General features: G+C 41.0%; 2 protein-coding genes across 6 annotated transcripts in view; one reads left to right on the top strand and one right to left on the bottom strand.

Moving 5' to 3' along the window:
• Positions 1 to 13,997, top strand: part of ZNRF3 (zinc and ring finger 3) — a 119,609-nt gene extending 105,612 nt beyond the window's left edge. For all 4 annotated transcript variants that reach the window (XM_087754548.1, XM_087754547.1, XM_087754546.1 and 1 more), the window contains 6 exons: positions 2,762 to 2,893; positions 3,830 to 3,940; positions 5,161 to 5,328; positions 7,345 to 7,447; positions 8,256 to 10,001; positions 11,103 to 13,997. In XM_087754548.1, coding sequence (XP_087610674.1) covers positions 2,762 to 2,893; positions 3,830 to 3,940; positions 5,161 to 5,328; positions 7,345 to 7,447; positions 8,256 to 10,001; positions 11,103 to 11,146 — 2,304 coding nt within the window. In that variant the 3' untranslated portion in view covers positions 11,147 to 13,997. The remainder of the gene's footprint in view (positions 1 to 2,761; positions 2,894 to 3,829; positions 3,941 to 5,160; positions 5,329 to 7,344; positions 7,448 to 8,255; positions 10,002 to 11,102) is intronic.
• A 4,485-nt stretch (positions 13,998 to 18,482) lies between these two features.
• The window catches only part of KREMEN1 (kringle containing transmembrane protein 1), a 40,460-nt gene continuing 37,045 nt past the window's right edge, over positions 18,483 to 21,897 (bottom strand). Inside the window, exon 9 of one of the 2 annotated variants that reach the window (XM_087754481.1) lies at positions 18,483 to 21,897. This exon is cut by the window's right edge and continues 560 nt beyond it. The gene's annotated coding sequence lies outside the window, so the exon portion shown is untranslated. The other variant, XM_087754482.1, reaches the window with a different exon arrangement.

Raw genomic sequence — 21,897 nt, 5'->3', positions numbered from 1 at the left:
CTTGAAACGAAACTGCTGTTTCTGCTACAGCAGAAGCAAGTGAAGCTGAATGTTTTTAAGTGCAGCCTGAATTTCTTGGGGAAAAGAGAGACCATCAATGTTTACATTAAAAAAGCTGGCTTTAATTCTGAAATGAGCATCTGTTGGACAAAGGAATGCAGACCGTGTGCAATGGATGCTTTGAGAACTGTGCTCTGCATGTGCATCAAGGCTACAGCCTTGATCTTGCAAACATTCTCAGGGATATTTTTTCCCCTTTTATACACAGAAAAATTATTTGCACAAAGATGTAATCTGTCTTTTTCCAATTTTTTCTCTGTAGTACAGCTTCCAGTTACTTTCAGCCACCCCACTCTGAACTTGTGAAGCTGAGTTACTGTCTCTTGCTCTCTTCCCTCTACCAGCAATAGCTGTCCTTCCTTGATTCTTGATAATAAACTGGGTGCAACTGTCCCCAATAGCTGGGAAACTAGTCTAGTGGATGATTGAATGTTTTGGGTGTACCAATAAAATAGAAGGAGGTTAGTGGCTTAGTGCAGTAGCTGACAAAGTAGGCTCTGTTAGAGGACAGAGCAGCAGCCTATGCAAACACTCACAAACAGGAGAAGAATAACTAGACCTAGCTTTCATACTCTTAAGTGTAAGAGTTACTTGATTGGCTCCTTTCTCATGCTGCTCTGAACACTTGTGTTTCATGCATTTTGATTCTCAGCCAAAGTCTTCAGAACCCTTGACATCAGGGGATACTAATTAATTTGTCTTTAAAATAAATACCATTCTGGCACTCACAATGGACTTGTGGAAAGCCATGACAGATGGGTAACAATGGAGGAAAAACTGACATGAGTTAATCTGGAGTATCTTTGATTCAAATGGAAGTATCCTAAGACACTGAGGAAAGCTGTTTAGGAAGCTTTCCCAGGTATGCTTGTTACCAAGCAATAGAACGACTAAGGGAGAGCGCTTTGAAAGCGAGGAGTGGAGTATTATGAAAGGCTATCCTTCCTGCCAGTCAGTGAACAGAAATAGGAAGCAGGCCTGACCGGAAGAAGAATTGTCCTCGGGCAATTTGGTAGCAGAATTACTACCAAATGGAAGGGCTTTACATACAGATTTTGCAGGTTTTATTCCCATTGATCTGAGTGCCTTTTCCTGTAGACTAAGAATGAAGCTTTTATTTTTAGAAATGCTCTGTGAAGTCTGATTTGTTTTTTAGTTTTACTTTTGCATAGTTTGAAGAGGAGTAGCAGCACCCAGAGCATCATGTTTAGCAAAAGTCTGGCAGTGTGCAAAAGCTACTGAGGAATCAGGTAAATTCTTTCTTAGACAAGAAAGCTTGAGAGAGAATATGTGTCTGGGAACGTAGGGACAGTGATTGGATTTGGCCTTAGGCCAGCAAGCCTTGTAGACGCATAGGATCCCTGGGTTGGATTCAAGTACTTCAGCTAGTTTTTAGCTCTTCAAAAGACATCTGTCTTACAAATAGTTCGATCAGTGTTTTTAGAAGCCCAGTCAAATACTAGGAAGAATCTGTTTTAAAGTCTCAATGAAATCTGTCACTGTCCTCTGGACAGATTAAGTAGAGAACTTTGTAAGCAGGATGATAGACCAGTCAGTTGGTAATTTCTACATGTTTTAGCCAGAAATACCAGGTAGATACCAACAATGTGGATATGGTATCTCTGCCATACGCTACTCTTGTTCAATTTGCTCACACTCCTGTCATCTCATTCCTGTCCTCTGTACCATTTCCATCTGCTTGTCAGTACCTTGCTTATTTTGTATCAACCAGCCTCTATACTAGGATTTTTCTTGTGGCTCAGAATAAGCTATATGAATTTATCGCGTTGGTGACATTTTGTAACAGAACAATTCTCTTGTCTTGTTATTCCCCTCTCTGGTATATAGTTTAGCAGATTGTTTTTCTGGATTTGTTGGCCAGAGAAGTTATGCAGTCTCCACACTTGAAGGTTTTCAACATCTGACTGGATAAAGCCCTGAGCAGCCTGGTCTGATGTCATAGTTGACCCTGTCTTGACCAGGAGGTTGGATTTGTGGGGTGCTTTCCCACTCACGTTATTTTCTGATTCTACAATTCGGCCTTTCAAAAAAAGGCCAAAAAAAGGCTGGAAGGCAGTTTCAGGGTAAACTAAGCTATCTACTCAGATGCTTTAGTCTTTGAGGCCCCCATCCTGCAACCAATAGCTCTAGTGGTTGCTAGAACCCAAATAACTGTTTCAATTAGTTTGCTGAGTTAAACAGCAGAAATTACAGACTTTAATAAATTGGCTAGATACAAAGAGCCCGAAAGACAGGACTCTGACATGAGATTGTTCAGAAAGCCAAAGAAACTTGTATGTGAATAATATAACTACAAAGTTGAAATAACAGAAGGTTCGGAAAATGTAGCAAGGCCAATTTTTTTTTGAATGTGCAGATTTTCAGTCTTCTTCATTATGAGGTTTAACTTATTATAGTATTAATATACGCACTGGCACATAATGCGGTTAAGTTAAAGCTGCTGTTCAGAAATAACGTTTGCTTATCCTTAGTATTGGTCAGTAAAAAAAAGCAGCTTAAGTCAAATGTTTAATTCAGGTTTAACTCTGTGGAATACTTAAGTGAAGGTCTATGCTAGAAGAGAACAATTGGCACTTGAATCAATTCCACATTCATGTTCCTTTACTCTTCTCTCCGTTGTCCAAAAGAGAGGTAGTTTTCCTGAAACATGCCTTTTGAGTAGACTATTCTTCTGTTCTAGCTGAACCAGGGCTCAGAGGACCCTCTGAAGAGACCAGTGGTGTATGTGAAGGGTGCTGATGCTGTCAAGCTAATGAACATAGTTAACAAGCAGAAAGTGGCACGAGCAAGGATTCAGCATCGCCCCCCACGGGTGAGACTTTAAGAAACTTTATCTAGGTATTACACTGCTGTTACTTCAGGCAGTGCTTGCTAACTACGCTGAGTGTGAAGATGTTTTGATGCTCCCCATGAGCATTAATACATATGAAATTCCGTTGACGTAAATAAATTGAGCAACTGCACTGTGAACAAGCAGCTACACTTGATGTAAGTATAGAATCCACAACGTGGCATCTGCTGTCTTTCATGAGGATTCTTTTGAATATATAAATGGCTAAAAAAAAATATATAATAGAAGTTTTCCTTTTTCTAAATTAAATAACTTTATTATTGCACACTCGTTGTATTGTAAGGTAGTGTGCCCTGTGTTAGCTAATAATTCTGTGTGATATTTTAAACATGTGTGAATTATTTGATATCTGATATTTGTAATTGTAATATAAAATAGTTTTTCAAGAGTTTTTTTTAACACTCTACGTATAGTTTATAGAAGAAGAACAAAGCTAGAGGTCATCCATGTCCCAGTTACCACTTTGGTTTTGTTGTATTTTTATGGAATTCTTCTGTTAAGAAATGTATTTGAGAAGTGGGTCATTCGATGAAAATTCAAATGTTGATTTTCACTCACTTAAGTACACAGGCAAACCAATAAATCATGAAAATTTGTGTTAGTGTTATTCACTCAGTTAAAAAATGTGGTTTTGTGGGATCGGTTCAGAGACACTGTAAATCTGACATCTCGTGACTGGCATTCCATGTATTTCATTCACTTGCAGTGACATATGAAACCCAGGTTTTTTGTCATGGTATCCTAGTTAATGAACAGAACTATGTGTACTTTGACTTTTGCCGTTGTGACGGTATACATTTGACAATGACCACTGAGAAAGTAGAGAAGAGAAAGGAACAATAGATTGGAGTATGATCTAAAGGAAGGAAAAATAATATTTCTGTTTCAATTTTTAAGCAACCCACCGAGTACTTTGATATGGGAATTTTCCTGGCCTTCTTTGTGGTTGTCTCTCTTGTTTGCCTCATTCTTCTTGTCAAGATCAAACTGAAACAGCGACGTAGTCAGGTAAGAGCAGTAATGGGATATTCACTGAATGCTGAAAGTTAGCTTCTCTTACGTTGTCCTAGAACTTGCTCCCTACTTTTGGAAATGCCAGACACTGACTTAGAATAGCCATCTTTGTGGAAAGGGTTTTATCCATAGATGTAGGCCTTTGGAAAAATTTGGAAGTATCTTTAAAGAAGATCTACATTGACCTGTGATTTTCATTCAGTTAAATCCTGCGATGAAAAGAGTATGGAAGCAGTCCATTTACCCATTGGGAAGGAAGAACATTTCTGGTTGTTCAGAGGTTGATTATCAGTAACACTGGTGTACTTCTAAAGAAGTCCCAAGTTCTTGTTGCTGTATTGTGGAGAGAATACCAGGACTGAAAATAAATTGCAACTCCTTTCAATAGAATAACATCTATTGATTCTTAATGGGAGAGGTTTGCAAGGTAAAAAGTTTGGTTAGGAGAAATTCTAGGTGAGATGCTTTGAGTTTGTCCTGTCAAACATGAAAGGGAAAGCAAATGGAAGCTAATGGACTCTAAAGTTTGTCATTGTAAACTGTCCAGTATATACACATAAAAGGAATGCAAAGCACTGTAGATGCTTAGGATTCTTGCTTTGGACATATTGAGTAGGAATCCAAAGATGTTATGGGCCAACAGCAGTGTTAAAAGTGTTACAAAGGGGGATGATAAATTCTACAGTAAAATGAAAACAACTCACTGCCTTCCTAAACTTCTACTATTGATTAAATTCAGGGGGAGGGAGAAATGATACAGCTAATTTAGTAACATTTCATTTTAATCCCTCTCTTAAGTATTGCTTTTGGTAATATGGTGGTAAGAGCATAATGGGGCCAGTATTGACAGTTCAAAAAACGTTCCTGACCAAGTCTTATATATTGCCGTGAATAGTTGCTGCCTATTAATTGAGCTGTTGCAGTGTATCCCAATTGTCAGTACCTTCACCCTGTTTCAAATCAAAGTAGCTTATAATTCTCACTACTGCATGTAGCATGCATTCTTTTCATGATGCTTCTGATCTAAATTCTGATTAGCCTCCTCTCTGCTTAATTTATGAAATTGTACATTAGTCTGGGCCTGACGTGATTTGGTAAGATACATTAATTTGATATGGTGGTGTTTCTCTGCTGCTATGTTATAGTCCCTTATGCAGCAGCGTTGCCTTTTTTTTTCTTTTTTTCTTTTTTTTTTTTTCTTTCTTCTGTTGTAGAATTCCATGAACAGGCTTGCAGTGCAAGCACTGGAAAAAATGGAGACCAGGAAGTTTAAGTCCAAAAGTAAGGGACACCGGGAAGGTAGCTGTGGAGCACTGGACACACTCAGTAGCAGCTCCACCTCTGACTGTGCCATCTGCTTGGAGAAGTACATTGATGGGGAGGTAAAGGATGAATGGTTTCTTCAGCACAAGCTGAGAATGTAGCTCGTTTATTTTAGCACTGTGGTACATGGCTGGCTGTTGGGTACATCATGTACTGAGGTTGTGCCGCTTGCCAAATTGATCGCATTGAGTAGCCAACTCAGCCTCAGCTGCATTCTGCAGCTTCCAAAGAAATCTCAAGGATTTTTCCCCATACTACAAAGTGAGAGGTGAGGAATCTCATTCTGCAAGTTGCTACCTCCATCAAGTCGCTTTTCTGAGGAAGAACTTGTAAAGAAGTCAGGGTTACCTCAGCATTTAGTTCTCTGGGTATTTTTAACAAGTTGTGTGCTAAGGTGATGATGCATGCAAGCTCTGTTGGACATAAGGGATACATTTCATGTTTCGATTCTCAAGCTTTGATGACACCTTGTCTTTAAAATGTCGGACACACAGCATTGCTGGGAAAGAGGAGGAGAAGGAGGTATGCCGAAAGGTTCAGGAACCATTTTTTTGACTCCTCAGTTACCATCGCTGCATTGATGTCAGTGCTTGCCTTCTGTGGCACAGTTCTACCTAGAGGAAGCAGTGAAAGGATGAAATACCTTAGAGTAGAGGCAGTCAATAATCACAGCTTTAAACTTCCATATAAAAAATTATTTGAGGACATTTTATTTTGAAGTTATTCAAAAAAGATTCATCATTTTTAAGGTAATAGAAAATATCAGTTGCAGTATTTGGGTGCTACAAGCTACAAACAGAAAGTTAATGAAGTTAGCTGATGGGAAATATTCAGAGTAGCAAGGATGAAGGCAGACAAGAACTTCAGAAGGGCTGTGCAAAACTGACTGGACAGGAAATTCATGCCTGAACTTCAGCATGACGTGATATACATAGGGAAGAGCCTTACATGTATTAGTGATGGGTTGTGAGGTGAGCATTGCTGTTCAGGAGCAAGACCTTGAAGCTGTCTTAGATAGCTTTGTGAAAGCAGATTGGTGCTTTGTGACAGTCAGGCAAATCAGATATTAGAAATGAGAAGGGGCAGTCTACAGAACTGAACAGAAAACATAATTACACCACTGTGTAAGTTCAGTAATGCTCTCACATTGAATACTGTGTGCACTTCTGATCTCATTTCACAAAAGATACGTTGAAAATGAAGGCGCTTAAGAAAAGGGCAGTCACAAAGCGATCAAAATTTGGAATGGTTTCTGTACAAAAAAATGACTGAGTGGGCTAGCACTTTAGTCATAGATTACTTGGGGGTGGAGGAAGTACAAAATCATGAATGGAGAGCATGAACGTCTGAAATGATCAGACGTTCATTTTTTTCCAATACAAGATTGGGTGTAATTGGGCGTAAACTGCTAGTACCCAATCTGAATCAAAATGTGGTGTTTCTCCACCAGCAGGTAGTAGCCCTGTGGAACTTCTTGCCAAAGCATGTTACAAATTCAAAACCTGTGCTCATGGGGAGATTTGAGCAGTACTTGGAAGAAAGATCTGTTGCGGGTTTCTGAACTGGTAGATATCCAGCAGGCTCAGGAAATCCTGTAAACAGATAACAGCTGAAGGATGAGAGTGCTGGGCAAGGGAAAAAGTATCATATACGCTGTGTTGTTTTTCCTTTTCTCTGAGTATTTTCCATTGCTAGTAGTTGTAGGCAAGAAGCGTCATTAAATAGACTCTTGATATTTTTTTTTTAAGGTTCATTTAATGTATTAAGGAAAACTTTAATGATGGGCTCCTTCAAGGTGTTAGGTCATAGGGACAAAGCAAAAAGTGTCCTAAAGTAAAGTAGTGTGTCTGCATGGAGTTCTAACATGCCTGCAGACTATACTTTTAGTGACAGCTGATCACTAGCTGTTGTGCTTTTGGCTGTGTTGGAACAGGTGGCATTTTTTTCCTTCTTATCACTTCGAGACTAGGAATTAATCTGTTTAGTTGCTAGGTTGAAAAAATTAGGAATAAGCTGTGAAAAATTCACTCATTAGGAAGGAGTACTTTTTCATGTTCCTTCATCTGTTCCTGTAGGAACTGCGTGTCATTCCCTGCACTCACCGATTTCACAAGAAATGTGTGGATCCTTGGCTACTGCAGCATCATACCTGCCCTCACTGCCGCCATAACATCATAGGTAAGTGCTGCAGTACGGATGCTCAGTTGGGTCATCCATTTCGGGCTTAACAGCTTACAAGATGAAACAGAAATTGTGCCTGTTTGTAAATCTTCATAGAGCCCATAGTCTTTATTGTAATGCAACCCTAGAAATACTTTTAGGATTAAGTTCTTTGAAAATGACTGCATGCCCTGGAATAATAGGTCACATTTCTGGTTTTCCCTCATTCTGGGTGCAATGCCCAGAAGAGGGCAGCGTTGGTCAGCGTCTGAATGCAAGGAGGACAGATAGCTGTAATAGATGGGTATGTTTTCTCTTGGTAATGATAAAGAAAAGACAATGTATTATTTTTTATTTTTCCATGGTGTTGCAACTTGGAATGTGGTTTCCTTTACTTGCCCTCTCACCCTTCCGTTTCCTCTGTCTTGAAAAAGTTTTCTATTAATACACATTTATGTAAAATAATGTACACATTGAGTGAAAACTCAAACAATGACTGCCAGCCTTGCTCTTAACCTGCAAGACCAGGAATGCTGTGTAAGCAGAAGGTTTTGCATATATGAGAACGGTATCTGAAATCACTTCACTTCTTTTCCTTTTTAAGCAAATACAACTGTTTCAAAGGCTTCCAGGCAGATGCTCTTGACTTATTTTGTTTGTTTTGTTATTTTTCCTTCTGTGTAAAAAGTTGGTGCATTTTTTTAAAACTCTGTTGTGTGTGTAATGTAACTAAATTCGGAATACAATATCCTTCTTTCTTGCATGAAGTATATTCCTTTTTATTCCCTCCTACTTCTACTTCTCCACTCTCATTTCTCTCATTCAGAACAGAAGAAGGGAAATGCAGGTCCAGTCTGTCTGGAATCCATCAACCCAGCACGCAGCCGGCAGCAGAGGGTGATTCTGCCTGTCCATTACCCAGGCCGAGTGCACAGAGCAAACCAGATAACAGCATATCCCACTCGGACAAGCATGGACCCTCACGGAAACCCTATCACAGTACTTACAGTTGAGCGACATGGTGAACAGAGCCTCTACCAAGCCCAGTCCCCAGCCTATATCCGAAGTTACCAGCCTATTCATTTGGACCATGCTTTAAACACGCATCACTGTAGCCTGGAACACAGGGCTTACTCTCCAGCTCACAACTTCCGAAGACCCAAGTTTGGCGGACGCAACTTTTCCAAAGCAGCATGCTTTTCCCAATATGAGACCATGTATCAGCACTACTACTTCCAAGGCCTTAGTTACCCTGAGCAAGATGGACAGCCTCCAGCTGGCATTTCCTCAAAGGGTCCTTCCCGTGCCTTTCAGCCTGGTAGCAGCATGCTTTTCCCTCCTGTGGTACATGTAGTGCCCTCATCCCGCTTGGAGAGCGGCAGTACCTCCAGCTTTAGCTGCTATCATGGTCATCGTTCGGTGTGCAGTGGATATTTGGCTGACTGCCCTGGGAGTGACAGCAGCAGCAGCAGTTCTGGTCAGTGCCACTGCTCCTCTAGTGATTCCATGGTTGACTGCACTGAGGTCAGCAACCAGGGGGTTTATGGGAGCTGCTCCACCTTTCGCAGCTCTTTGAGCAGTGACTATGACCCATACGTTTACCGCAGTAAGAGCCCTTGCCGAGTGGGTGAGGTTGGTGGTGCAAACAGGGGTGCAATTGTTCTCTTGGAGGGCCCCCACCAGGACGAGCTTCCAGCTCATGGTCACAGTCTGGTGGGTGCTGACTGCCGGCCTGTGCCAGCTTCTTCCTCAGGGGACCAACTGTCTAATTGCAGCATGGATATGAACTATAGCAGTAATTCCTCATTAGAGCACAGGGATCCAAATGGCACTACCTCAGAGGGAGGACATGAGGCCACTCCTGGTGCTGCCTTGGATGTTAAAAGGAACTGGAAGAATCCAGAGATAGCAGGGCCGCTTATGGAGCAAGCATGCGCATGCTGCTTTGAACTCCAGCACTCTGCCCTGGAGCCTAGCAATGGGACAGCTGACTGTAGTGCACTCTTCCTTAGCTCTCCGCTGTGGGGGACATGTGGCCCAGGAATAGAACCACAGTCAGGGAACACCCCAGGCTTGTACAGTATTAACTCAGACCACTTGCATAGGACAGATGGGGTAAAATATGAGGGGTTGCCCTGCTGCTTCTATGAAGAGAAGCAGGTAGCCTGTAGTAGCAACAGTGGCAGTGGAGGTGGTGGCTGCTATACAGAAGACTATGCAGTGAATGTGCAGTACACGCTTCCTGATGACACCTTGCCAAGCTGCTGTAAGGGTGTATGTGATCTGGGTCAACGCATTCCCATAATTCCTGAAGACAGAGACTGTGAGCTGATCCTACCTACAGAGTGCCAAGGGACCCACACAGGAGGCTGTAGTTCCTGGGATGGAACACCTGAGCTAGATACTTATCTGCACTGCCAAGGTATAGGAGAGGTACAGGGTGAGAGGGAGGTGTGCTACGAGGCAACATCATTCCTGCGGCAGAACTACTCTCGGGAGGAGGAAGCCAGAATGCTCTTTCCCAGTCCCACTCTGAACTCCCAGAAGCTGATGACGACCACAAAGGCCACAGGTAATATGTGTGCTTTTTCTGATTACTCTCTACCTTTCTGTCCTACTCTATGAAATGCTGCCAGCTTCCTAGGTACCTGCAGCCATAAAGGTTACTGCCATCCTTTGCATAAGAGCAGGTTATTGACTAATCGTTCACCCAAAAGTGTTATTCTCTTGTTACCTGTGCTGATTTGGTCATAGCTAGAGGAACAGAAGATGATAGTTTACTGTCTAACCCTATAAGAGCTTTCATACTCATCCTTTGTGGGGAGGGGAAAAAGTGACTGCTAGTAGAGGCCCCCATTAGAGCTCCTGCAGCCAGGGACACCGTGCCAGTCGTGGCAGCTGTGGCAAGCTGCCGAAGTAGGCAAGGCTGGAGTGCTGGGAGGGGACAGACAAGCTGAAGGATAAAAAAAATGAGTGAAAAACTTGGAATTGCTGTAGAAGAATATGTGGGAAAGTCTCTGCTGTGGACATACACAAGGGGAAAAAAGAACTACTTGCAGAATGACAGGGGTATTCCTTACCTGCCTTGCCAGGGCTGTTTTTAAGAGTGTTTATAGCATCATAGGGTACCCTAGGTTGGAAGGAACCTCAGGCTGTCATCTAGTCCAACCTCCTGCTCAGAGCAGGGCCAGCTCTGAGATCAGACCGAGTTAGTCAGTTTGTCGGATTAGACCAAGGTTATCCAGTCAGGCCATGACAACCTCCAGGGACACAGAATGCACTCCCTCTCTGGGCCCTTGTTCCTGTGCTTGAGTGAAAAAATTTTCCCGTGCATGGTGAAAAGATTTTCCTTCTATCCAGTCTGAACATCTCATGTTTCAACTTAAGTTCCTTACCTCTTATCCAAAATGCATCACTGTGAAGACCCCGGCTCCGCTGTTGTGACAGCCTCCATGTAGGTATTGCAAAGCTGCTAGGGAGTGCCCCCGAAGCCTTCTCTTCTGCAGGCTGAACGAGCCCCAGTCCCTCTTCTCACAGGGTGAGTGCTCCAGCCCTCTGAGCATCTTGGCTCTCTGCTGAACTCACTCCAGTCAGTCAATGTCTTGTTCTGGGGGCCCCAAAACTGCATGCAGTATTCTAGATGCAATGTTCCTTAGTTTTCTTTATCCTTCAGGTGCTGGATCTCATCCCTTGGAGAGAAGCCAAATCGGTGAATAGACCTGTCCAGATGATCCCGGATGGAGAAGCGGAGCTTATCAGAGACTCCAAATTCTCATGGACTTAATATTTTTTTAAGCTTTGACAAACACACAAAAGTGGTAATGTGGAGAAGTCCCTCCCCCACTTCCTCTTCCTCTGTGTCCACATCAGCTTGATTGTCTCCTTTCTCCCTCTTGCCTGAAGCCTTCAGGCCTCCATTTGTGTGCAAAGCCCATGTGGGACATGGTGTGGAGCATTTCTGAACTCTAGTGCCATTTCTATATTAATGACAAAGTGTTATTTATATTTTCTTTTTAGAAGTGACCGTGTCAGCTCTTGCTGAGAGGTAACACGGTGTGTTAAATAAGCCAGGCTATGTGTAGATGCTGTTATCTCCTACTTAAAGGAGTCCAGCCTTCGATAAGCTCAGGGCTACACCTGCCTTAGAAACCAGATAGCACCTTGAAATATAGTAGTCCAGAGGGATACAGCTGCTGAATGGATGCTCAGATACCGACTAATCCTAGTAGCAAATCCTAGTAGCCAGCAAGTTATATAAGTGATTTTGAGGGAGGTGAAGCATTGGACTGTCTCCTTTCTCCTCTCCCCTCATCCCCCTTTCATGCTGCTCTGATGATTTGGCTAGGAAGGGTCTCCTGCCATTATGATTAGTTTTAACAGAGTGGGGGTAGGGAAACTGGTAGCTCAGAATGTTCTCATCCTCACTTCCTGCTAAACTGTGGACCTCACTCTTATCTTCTGACTGGTCAAGAATGCTGGGGACCCCTCCCTCAAACAGATGCTGGAAGAAAGTGCTTAGAAAGGGTAATACCTTTGTAGGTGATGAACCTTGCCTTCCATAGGAAGTTTTTCAGGCACCTGTAGCCCCTGTTAAGGCTGTGAGGAATGCTGGCATATGCAGGAAAACAGAGCTTGCAGGGTGCTTGCGGCTTGGCTGGCTCATTTTGGAAAAAGGTCAGAAGGTGTCTTGTTTCCTTACAGACTGCAAGCATGCCTAAGAGGAGCAGTGCTTGTCACCTTTTGTGCATGTGGGGAAGTGAGGGACTTGGTTTAATCATTCTTTTCTTCTTTGCTGTGGTTGATGTAGCTTCCATAGATGGATCTGTTTTAAAGGTTTCTTGGGCCCAGCCAGTTGTGCTTCATTTTTGTCTTGTGTACAGAGTGCTCTCTGTACCCCATTAGCCTGGGCACATACTTTTGTTCTTGTTCTTGTACTAGTGGGGATGTTTGTTATCATGAGATAATATATGTCGTCACTTCTGATAGCAATTGTTTCCTGTGGAAACAGCGGCTTCTGAGTAAGAGGCTACCATAGCATGGTTTAAATTGCCTGTCATGCTGCATGTGCCTGAGGACACAGTGTCATCCTGTCTGATGTATTCACAGCAGGAATTCTCCTAAAGGGAAACTAATTATTTAATGCCCGCAGTGCCAGTCTTCTGCAAAGATTTGTCCGAAGTTCGGTACACTTTGGAGATACTTAAAAGACATGAAAAAGAGATGTACATTTCATGTTACATTTTCTGCCAAAGTAATGTCCTTCACAGCACTGGGCTAATTGTGAGAACCAGCAAAGTTAACTTGTTTGCTTTATAGTCCCAAATGAAATATTTTAAAAGAAGCAAACATCTATGAAATAACAAATACATTCATCTGTTTACTTTGACTTTCTGTACTCAGTAAGTTAGGAAAAAATATTTCTATTCAAAGGAATTCACATTAAATCTTTTTAAATGAACAAACACCAAAATCCAGCTGTTCAGAGAATGAATACAAGGCAATATCTGGGTATAAGATTAAAAGAAAAATTCCAATAAACACATTTTCTGTGTATAAAGCTTATTGAAAACATATTCATTCTCTGAATGACTGAAGTAAGTGGTATGTGTTGGGAGAATAAACTCTTAAAGCTTTGGGTTTTTTGTTTATGTTTGTTTTTTTAAGTCTTACCTTTCCCCTTCCTCCACTCAAAAGAGATGCATTGTAGAAGCTATGGTATACTACCTTGGTTATTCTGCTTGGTGTTTTGTGAGGCACTGTCTAAGGCCACCTGAGATGCATTGTACCTATAACTGCACGGCATGTTGTGGTAAAATGTGGTTATGAAAAAGAAATTTGAATATTCTGGCTCATGGTGTTCCTGGATGTACTGGTCTCATTCACATGTTGTGGAAATCTCTGCCAGTACAACAGTCTCTGCAGGCCTTACCACAGAGGTACCCTACACTTGGTTTCTGTGTTTGCTTTTATATTCAACATTTAGTTAATTCCCTGCTACCTGTACGTCCATACAGACTTACAGGCTAGCTGGCTGTGATAGATGGTTTTTATAACAAAATGCCTTTCTACTACTTACATGAACAGTTGTCATTGTGTTTGGCTCATGAGGCACTATTTAAAATGTTTTTAATTAAAGTTATAGCACTTAAAATTGTTTTGTATAAAATTTGCTGTAAAGATTTGTAATATGGTCAAAGGGCTCTTTCTCCTTCATTACCATTTTTAAAAATGTTTTAAAAGCTAGAAAACATCTTGTATATATTCTGTATATGTATAGCAGCACATTTCATTTATGGAAATATGTTCTCAGAATATTTATTTACTAATATATTTATCTTAAGCCATGTCTTATGTTGAGAGTGTGTGACATTATTGTAATAATCATTGAAAATCACTAACATGAGGCTCTGTAAATACATGATAATTGCACACAAAGATTTTACAGTACTTGCCGACCAAAAATGATTTAAGAAAAGTTGTAGTTACCTGCAGTTTTGTAAGAAAGTGTACAATGTCTGTATTAAAAAAAAAGGCAAAACCACACAAAAATACAGTTTTATTGCATAAACATGTGGAAGTTGTCCTTCTTGTTTTGGGGGAAAGGACATGGATAGCTGTGCTCCTCCAACTATAGTCCTAGATATACTGAGGTGAACAGTAATAAACAACAATATTTTTTCCTTTTTTTAAATTATAGGTAGGTGGATGTGTATATACATACACACACATACAGTCCTAACAAAAATGCTCATGATAAAAAAGTTCAGAAATGTTTTTTTCTGCAGGCCACCCGTAATGTTCTCTCTCATGACCATTCAACTTTCAGAAAGTGCCACAGTTGAATATCCACCAGAAATCAGCTTTTTTTTACCTAGTATTATGCACAGTGTAAGTCCAGTACTTGGCAGTTTTAGCTGCCTTCCTAATACTGTCTCCAGGTAGTCTCACCCAGTATCTGTGTTACATGGGGGCTGCCCATTGCTTCAGCATCCCTGGGCACACCTGGCTGATGATGCTCTTGAGGAGGGGTAGCTAGATATATTGGTTGCAGGAAAACAAAGATGATGGAGGAAGGAAGGCACAGAAGAAAAGTGAAGCATTAGGAAAGTAGTGCACCAGAGTATGCTGTGGAGGAGATGGGGTGACGAACTCTGCCAAGGGGAAACAGAAGGAAATGCAGTGAAGCTGACAGCAGCGTGGCAGTCCATGACTAACAGGGCAGCACCTGGGCCTTTATGCAGTATGCAGGTTATTTGGGGGGGGGATGGGGACGGTATGTCTTACAAGCCCCTGAAGCCGCCAGGCACATGAGGAGTGACACATCTGCTGGAAGGCATCCTCCTTTATGTTTGGAACCTGCCTGTTCTTTGTAGTGGGGGAACTTAATTCTGGTTTAATTTCAGGTAAAAGTGGTTTATTGTCCTGAAATAAAACTGTTTCGAGACCGGAGCCAGCATGATATAGGTGGACGCAACTGGATAAATGATAGCTTGAATAGTCAAGCTAGATGCAAGTCCTTATCCTGGATCATGAAATCACTGGTCCCACTGAAGTGAAAAGCAGTGCTGTGCTACTCTCTTTTTGTCGGCAGAGGGCATAATCTGACCAAAGGTGTTTATGCAGCAAACGAGGGGGCTTGTAGGTATGTGGATAGCAACCTGCGTGCCTGCGTGTGTGTGTACGTATGTATTTATGTAATATATGTTTATGTGTTATTGTGCAAACAGTTTGCCTCCTTACAGTATTTATTTCCCGTCCAGTGATACACACACGCACACACACACACACACGCAATCCTTTCCAGTCTTCTCCTCCAGTTTATTCCTTCTCCCAAAGATTTTCACCTGGTAATTCCCTGGACTTCCCCCCCAACCCCCATGTTCAAGTGCACTGTAATTCAGTCATCTCAGAATTCAGCCAAGAAATGAGCCTTACGTAGCTTTAACTCCGTGTTTCTTGTGTGAAAACTCCATGTGTGGGATGTCAGACTGTTGAACTGAAGAGTATCATTTTGCATGAGACTCTTTCTAGCATGAGGATCAGTTACCACCCTCATCTCCGGCACTACGGGAAAGCCTGGTCTATGTGAGGAGACAGGCACAGTAATGGAAGAGTGCCAGGCAGGAGGGAGTTAAGCAGCACCAGCAAGTGCTTCCCAATCAAAGTACGTGCCCTTTTTTTTGCTTGATGAACAGAATCTTGGCAATTGCCAATGATTATAGATATGCATTTTATTTGCAAATTAGTTCATTAGACAATTGTTCTTAAAAATAGCATAAAACTTGCCATATGTGTGTGGCTGATACGCCTATGTTGACAGGTCACATCTGAGTCTCCTTCCCTCCCTCCATCCCCACAGTTTGCTATTGCAGACTAGTGTTTTGTTTTCTCATTTCTTTTTCTGCAGAAAACCAGGAGGTGATTGTGCTTTTAAGAACAGGACATAGCTTTACCCTTGCTGTCCTGCAAAATAATCAGTGAGCCCCTACTCTGTCTCTTTGAGAAAGATAGTTGTGGGCTGTTGACTGAACTTGAGTGTGCTCAGCTGTGTGTGTGTCTGTCTGTGTGTGTGTGTGGGGGTATTCTATCTCTCTTTTGTTGTGGCTTCTTTTTTAATGACTAAACGTAAACATTTTCTATCAAAAATAAGTATTTTGATATTTGGCAAGGGGAGGTTCTTTTCACTGTTGAGGTTCAATATTTAAGGAGCAAATTTGTGGCAAAATGAGAGTCCTGTGGGCACCATAAACCTGCATGGCCCCTCCATATGGTAAAACAAGAAAAGCAGGAGCAGACGATTCTTAATGAGGTTGTACATTGTGGTAACACTTGGTGTTTCTGTAACACTATCTCATTTTTGCTGTAGCAATATTGGGTGCATCTGTCGAATCCTATGACAGCTGTTGGGTAACACTGGTTGTTACTTGTGTAGTGTGAAGAGAAAAGTGTCCTTAAAAGGATGGCTGTGTTCGTACTGTGTGGAGCCAGCCCGGCCTAAGTCTTTGGCCAAGGAGAAAACAGCATACCTGAAACCAGATATTTTATCTTGCAATGGAAGCGCTGTGCTCCGGTGATTTAAATGCTTCATAGAAAAGTGTCTCTTTCAGGGTAAAGAATAAATTTCTCTCATGGGGAATGAAACCGTTGCTTAGGAAACAACAAAAAAAAGGCAACAGTTCCCAGAATAAACAGAAGTGTAAGAGGAGTCTCATAACCTGAATGGCAAGAAAGGAGAGCAGAGTAACCTCCCCTGTGTAAGGGGAGGCCAATCCCCTGTGACAGTAGTGTTTCCAAAAGAAAACAAGAGTTTGAGTCATGACATGAAAAGCTGGAGACAGTTTTGGTATCTGACACTGGTATTCAGACATTTACATAAATGTAGCTGAAGATTTCTTTGAGATAGCGTAGCATTATTTTGGTCAGAAGGAGGAATTAATGAAAGAAAAGATGAACCTCACAAGAAAGTGGAAACAGCATTATATGTTGCTGCAATTCGTAGAGAAAACACTGAAAGAATTGTTATAGTTACTTCTAACAGTTTGAAAATATGTAAACTGAAAACTTCAATTTGCTGTTACCTCAGAAATTGCTTCTCAGAGCGATAACATATTTTCCGCATGTAATCATTCTCAGCGTTTTCAGCTCAAATATTCTTTTCTAACCGCCACAGCAGACAATCCTGCTGTAATCTGCTGGTGAACTGCAGCAGTTTCTGCCTCCTTTATTCAGTGCTTGTCTACACTTGAGCGATACTAACTGAACTCCTCATGCAGAAATTCACTGTATTTATTTTTTTATAATTATTACTTACAGCCATTTGCTGAATGCAGGATGACCATGCATAAACACAGCACATATTTCAGTGGTGAGTCATTTCAAGTTTGATTTATTCTGTTTTCTTGTCAGTCTTATTTGGTTCATGTGATAGCCTTTGGCTTTACAGTAAGTTGTCTTGAGACTGAAATTCAGAATTTCGTCCCAAAGCACAGGTGCTCAGTAAAGCTGAGAAAGTATGAGTTGCATGAAGCGTATGTGTGTTAGGGATGTGTTGTTATAGAACAAATGGTATGGTCTGAAGGCAATTATATTTTTCACTCTCAAGATCTCAAGGTAGCAGAACGATAAAAGTTGTTCATAAATGTCTACAATAATATTCAGGTGAAACTATCACTGGACTGTCTTTCATTGGAAGGTTGTGAAATAGCATTGCTGCAAGGTATTAAGAACTAGTTGGACAAGTATTTGTCAGGAGTTGTTTTTGCAGTTCACCCTTCCTTTAGGCAAAGTGGTGCACTAGAAGAATCTGTTGGCAGTCCTTCCCACTGCCTGGGAAGGCTTATTAAGCAGAAGATGAAACTGGAAGAGCTAGTCATGCTCATTCAGTGGCAGCCAAGTGTCTGCTGACGTGTTTGGCCCGTAGTCATAGAGGCTGCAGATTCAGTACAGTTTCCAGGGCTATCAGTAAAAAAATCTCCCATTTATACTATTGCCAGGGGAGCTTGGAATACAGAGACTATAATTCTGCAATACCACTGGGTTGTCTGCATAACCAATGTGATAAACCTCCTCAACATTGTACTGGCTGTAGAAAATCTGGCAGAAACAAGCCCTAAAAAAGATTATGTTAATGCTTGATTGAAAATGCAAATGACATGTTTGATGTTAAAATGGTCCTGCGAGTATAGGCAGATTTGCAGAATCTGATGAACAACCTAATACAATCACAAGCTAGAAATGAGATTCAAAGGAGGAAAGCGCATCTTAAAGCAATTGTTTCTTCAGTATCTATTCTGCCACAAAACGGAGTCTGAGTTACCCTCTTCTCAGTGTTCTTCTATCATATATACCAATGAATTATCTTTGATTTTTTTTCTATGGTTACAGTGTATAGAAAATTTATTTTTCTCAGAGTGTAAACTAACATCTTTTCTTCCTATAAAATGTTAGCAAGATACAAGCATAATACGCTGTATTAAATAATGCATTTCCTATACATATATAAATATATATATTACTATGATAACATATCACACATATTTTTAAATAACACAGTCTCTATTTCCCCCCCAACATAACAATATTAAGACAAAAGCACATATAAAACCATTTAGTCAACAAACTAAACTAGTTTTAAACGTAGATTTTGAATTAGGGAGGCCACTTGTCCAGCTGGCCCCCTTCCACCTGAGGTCCACACATACAGTAGGCTGCTGTAACGGACATGCTGCATAAAGTAAGGCGGCAGTCTCACAAATTGCTGCAGTGGCAGTGCCAGAGTAAGGACTTACTGCCCCTGCTTCTGGGGCAGCCAACTGGCTTTTTCCTATGGCTTATTGACCACTTTTAGCTGTGTTAGCTCACCTCTCTGTGCAACCACCCAATAAACAAGATCAGCGAACTCATCTCTGTTAAAAGTAACTCAGGGAAGAAAAAGCGATGGTAATTTTTAACCTGATCAGTTTATTGCACCACCACACAGCCGGTCATACCAACACAACAGAGTGAGGAGGGGGCCAGAGCAGGGGCTGGAATGCGTGTATATGAGGAGGCAGCTCCTCATGATGGTTTTGTTGTCAAAACAGTTGCTTTTGAAATTGTGGCCAATGTCACATTTGCAGCCTGTCCAGCCTGTTGAGGGAACTGCTAGGTAGGAGGTCAGAAGGCCGTTCAGATATAATTCCAAACAAATTCTTCTTCTGTAGTTATTTTCACTTTGTTGAAGAAAATGCTGTAAACACTAACATCCTGAGGTATCCTGCCCTCCAGCTGTCAGCACTCAGCTGCTAGTGTCGTAGGGGCATTTCTGTATGCCAAATCATGTGGGATTACAACAGTTGTGCATGTCAGACTTCTTTCTCTCCCCAAACCCTTATAGCAAAGATCATAAAGTGCTGTGTTAATGGATACCATATATGTTGGCCATATACCACCATACCACTGAGGTGTTTGTAGTAGGAGTGCGAGTGAACACACCACATTTTGAAAAAATCCACAGCAGAGATCTGCCTGCTCTTTATGGTCTCAGGCCTGTATAGTGAGAAGTGCTATTTAAGGACTCTGTCCATGCATTTCTATCTATTGCTCTGTTTCCTAGTATTAGGGCTATCTAGAATCAGACAATCTGAAAGACTTGGGGGAACGTAACAATTTCCTCTACACTTTTATCAGTGTGTTTACCTGTGCGCTGTCCAATACCTTATGCTTAGTGATGTTGATTGCTGCCATGGCTAGTTGATCCGCTATAACTGCTGGTTTTATGGGTCTTTTGTACAGAAATTGGATAAACATTCCTTAAGAAAGGCCCATGAAATATGATTTTATTATTTAAAAATTAGTTGAGAAGCTAAGGGACTGATGCAAAATCTCAGTTTCTAAATTCCCTAGATTTTGCATTAGTACCATCAGGTTTTTTGGTTGTTTGTAATGAGCTTTCTCTAATTTTCTAGTGAAATTCTTTACTGAAGAAGAGAAGCTTAACAGTTCTGTATTTTTTCCTTCTGCAGCAGGTAGAAATCAGTCATGGGGTGCTTCTGATGTTTTTTTCAGTTTATCATCATTAGCTAACTGCTTTATGAATGTCCCTTTGACTGTATATGTTTAACTGCTCAAGAACATTTGATAAGGCAAGCAAACAAAGCTTCATCACAATGTGCTCATAACTTAACTCTTAAGGATCTAGCTTTACACTCTGGCTCTCTCTTCCTGGTTTTCCATTAGTGAACCACATTAAGCATGCTTAGGAAGCAAACTAATTTGTTTTGCTACAAATCTGTGAGGTAGACTCTTTCCCTGCACTGCATGATGCAAAACCTAACTAACTAACTGTTAAAAAGGCAATTTGAAATTTTTTGGGGGGGTCTGAAACAGATAATGTTTTTTGGTCCAACTTGATGACACATAAGAGAGAACCAGCATATTTTACAACTCGTCCTGTCTTGATTTTAGGCGATACTGTAATTATCTTTTCCTGTATTCTTTCCAGCAGCTCATGCAAGATGTTCCCATGATAATCCATTTTTGATATAAACAATTCCATAATTGCTAGCTTAGTAAAGTCTTTTTTCTATTAAGCATTTGTTGTGGTATTGTTCAGCTGTCTCTGGCACTCATCTGTGGCACATAAATGGAGCTGGAATGAATTCAATTCAGGTAAAAGAATAGATCTACAATGGCAAGTAAGGCACAGTATTTCATTGTTTAATTCTTAGATGCCCTATTTTTTCAAGGAAATCTATAGACCTCATGAAGGGGAGGGAATTATGAGTTGAAACCAGAAGGGCAGATACTATACTGAATTTAAACTCAGTGACAGTATTTTCTCACTTTTCTTTGTTATCTTTTGCAGATACATTTAATAGTTGTTCTCTGACTGCAGGTCTGGTATACACAGACCATTGCTATATGTTTTAACTGATATTTTTTCCTTTTGTCTTAACCAGAATTACTGTACTTTAATGGCTCTCACTGAATTTCCTCTAACTTAGTTTGAGGAGCTGCTCACTCAGTAAGCTTTTCCAGTCAATTTATCCGACTTCTGTTTTGTCAGTTTTTCCTAAATATCTTGCTGGTCTGGACTTGCTGAGTTTGAAAGACTCGCTGTTGATCCCCGTTGGTGGTATGAGAAGTCTGAGCATTGTGGGTGGACAGATATTCTACCAAAGAGAAAATATAGTTAATGCTGTCTGTTGCATTTGAAGAGAAATTATTTCACAGATCAGATCCCCACTAGTGTTTTAGTTCTTTGACAATTAAGGGCATTAATCTTAAAAATGGAGTTCAGTGTCAATTTTGCAGGCAAGGAGACACTTTTTCTTCTCACAGGTAAGTATCAAGGCAACTGTTACATATGTGTTCAGATGCACAGCCTGGCATAGGTGAGTTGTTGATAGCAGGCTACAACTTTGTAAATAGTTTAGGCTGCTGAGATCAGTATCTTTAACTCCAGAGTAAGAATTTGTGTTAGTCAGCCTCACTATGTAAAAATTCAGTGGATTTACAATTTCTCTGGACAATCCTTTAAGAAGCCCTAAGCTTACATCCAGAATGAATGCAGGACTCCAGACTGGAGTACAATAGTTTTTCAAAAGATCACTGTGAATATGAACAAAATTATCATAATCATCAGTGAATGATGGGTCAGACATAGTCGTTTAAAAGTCTTCATTGCTCTTGCAGACCTTGACCTGGTGAGCATTACTCCATCGAAACTCACATTTGCAGCTGAAACTCCAGAGTGTTTGCCTCCTGAATTCGATTTGATTTTTATTTGTACATCTCTGCTTGTAGAAACAGAAAATGTAGAAACCGCAGAGCACTAGGCAACCAGGCTGATAGTTTCTCAAAGTCTTTGACTCCCATTTTACGGTATAGTACCATTTAGACATGTTTACATTAAGGCCAATAAGCTCTGGTTGCTGTGGCAGCTGAACAGGTTATCAGTATCTACCTCTGTCTTCAACCTTAAGAAT

This window comes from Nipponia nippon, unplaced genomic scaffold (assembly GCF_047370975.1).
Source record: "Nipponia nippon isolate SJK-2023a ecotype South Korea unplaced genomic scaffold, ASM4737097v1 scaffold_18, whole genome shotgun sequence".
NCBI lineage: Eukaryota > Metazoa > Chordata > Aves > Pelecaniformes > Threskiornithidae > Nipponia > Nipponia nippon.
This window is presented reverse-complemented; position numbering and strand designations above follow the sequence as displayed.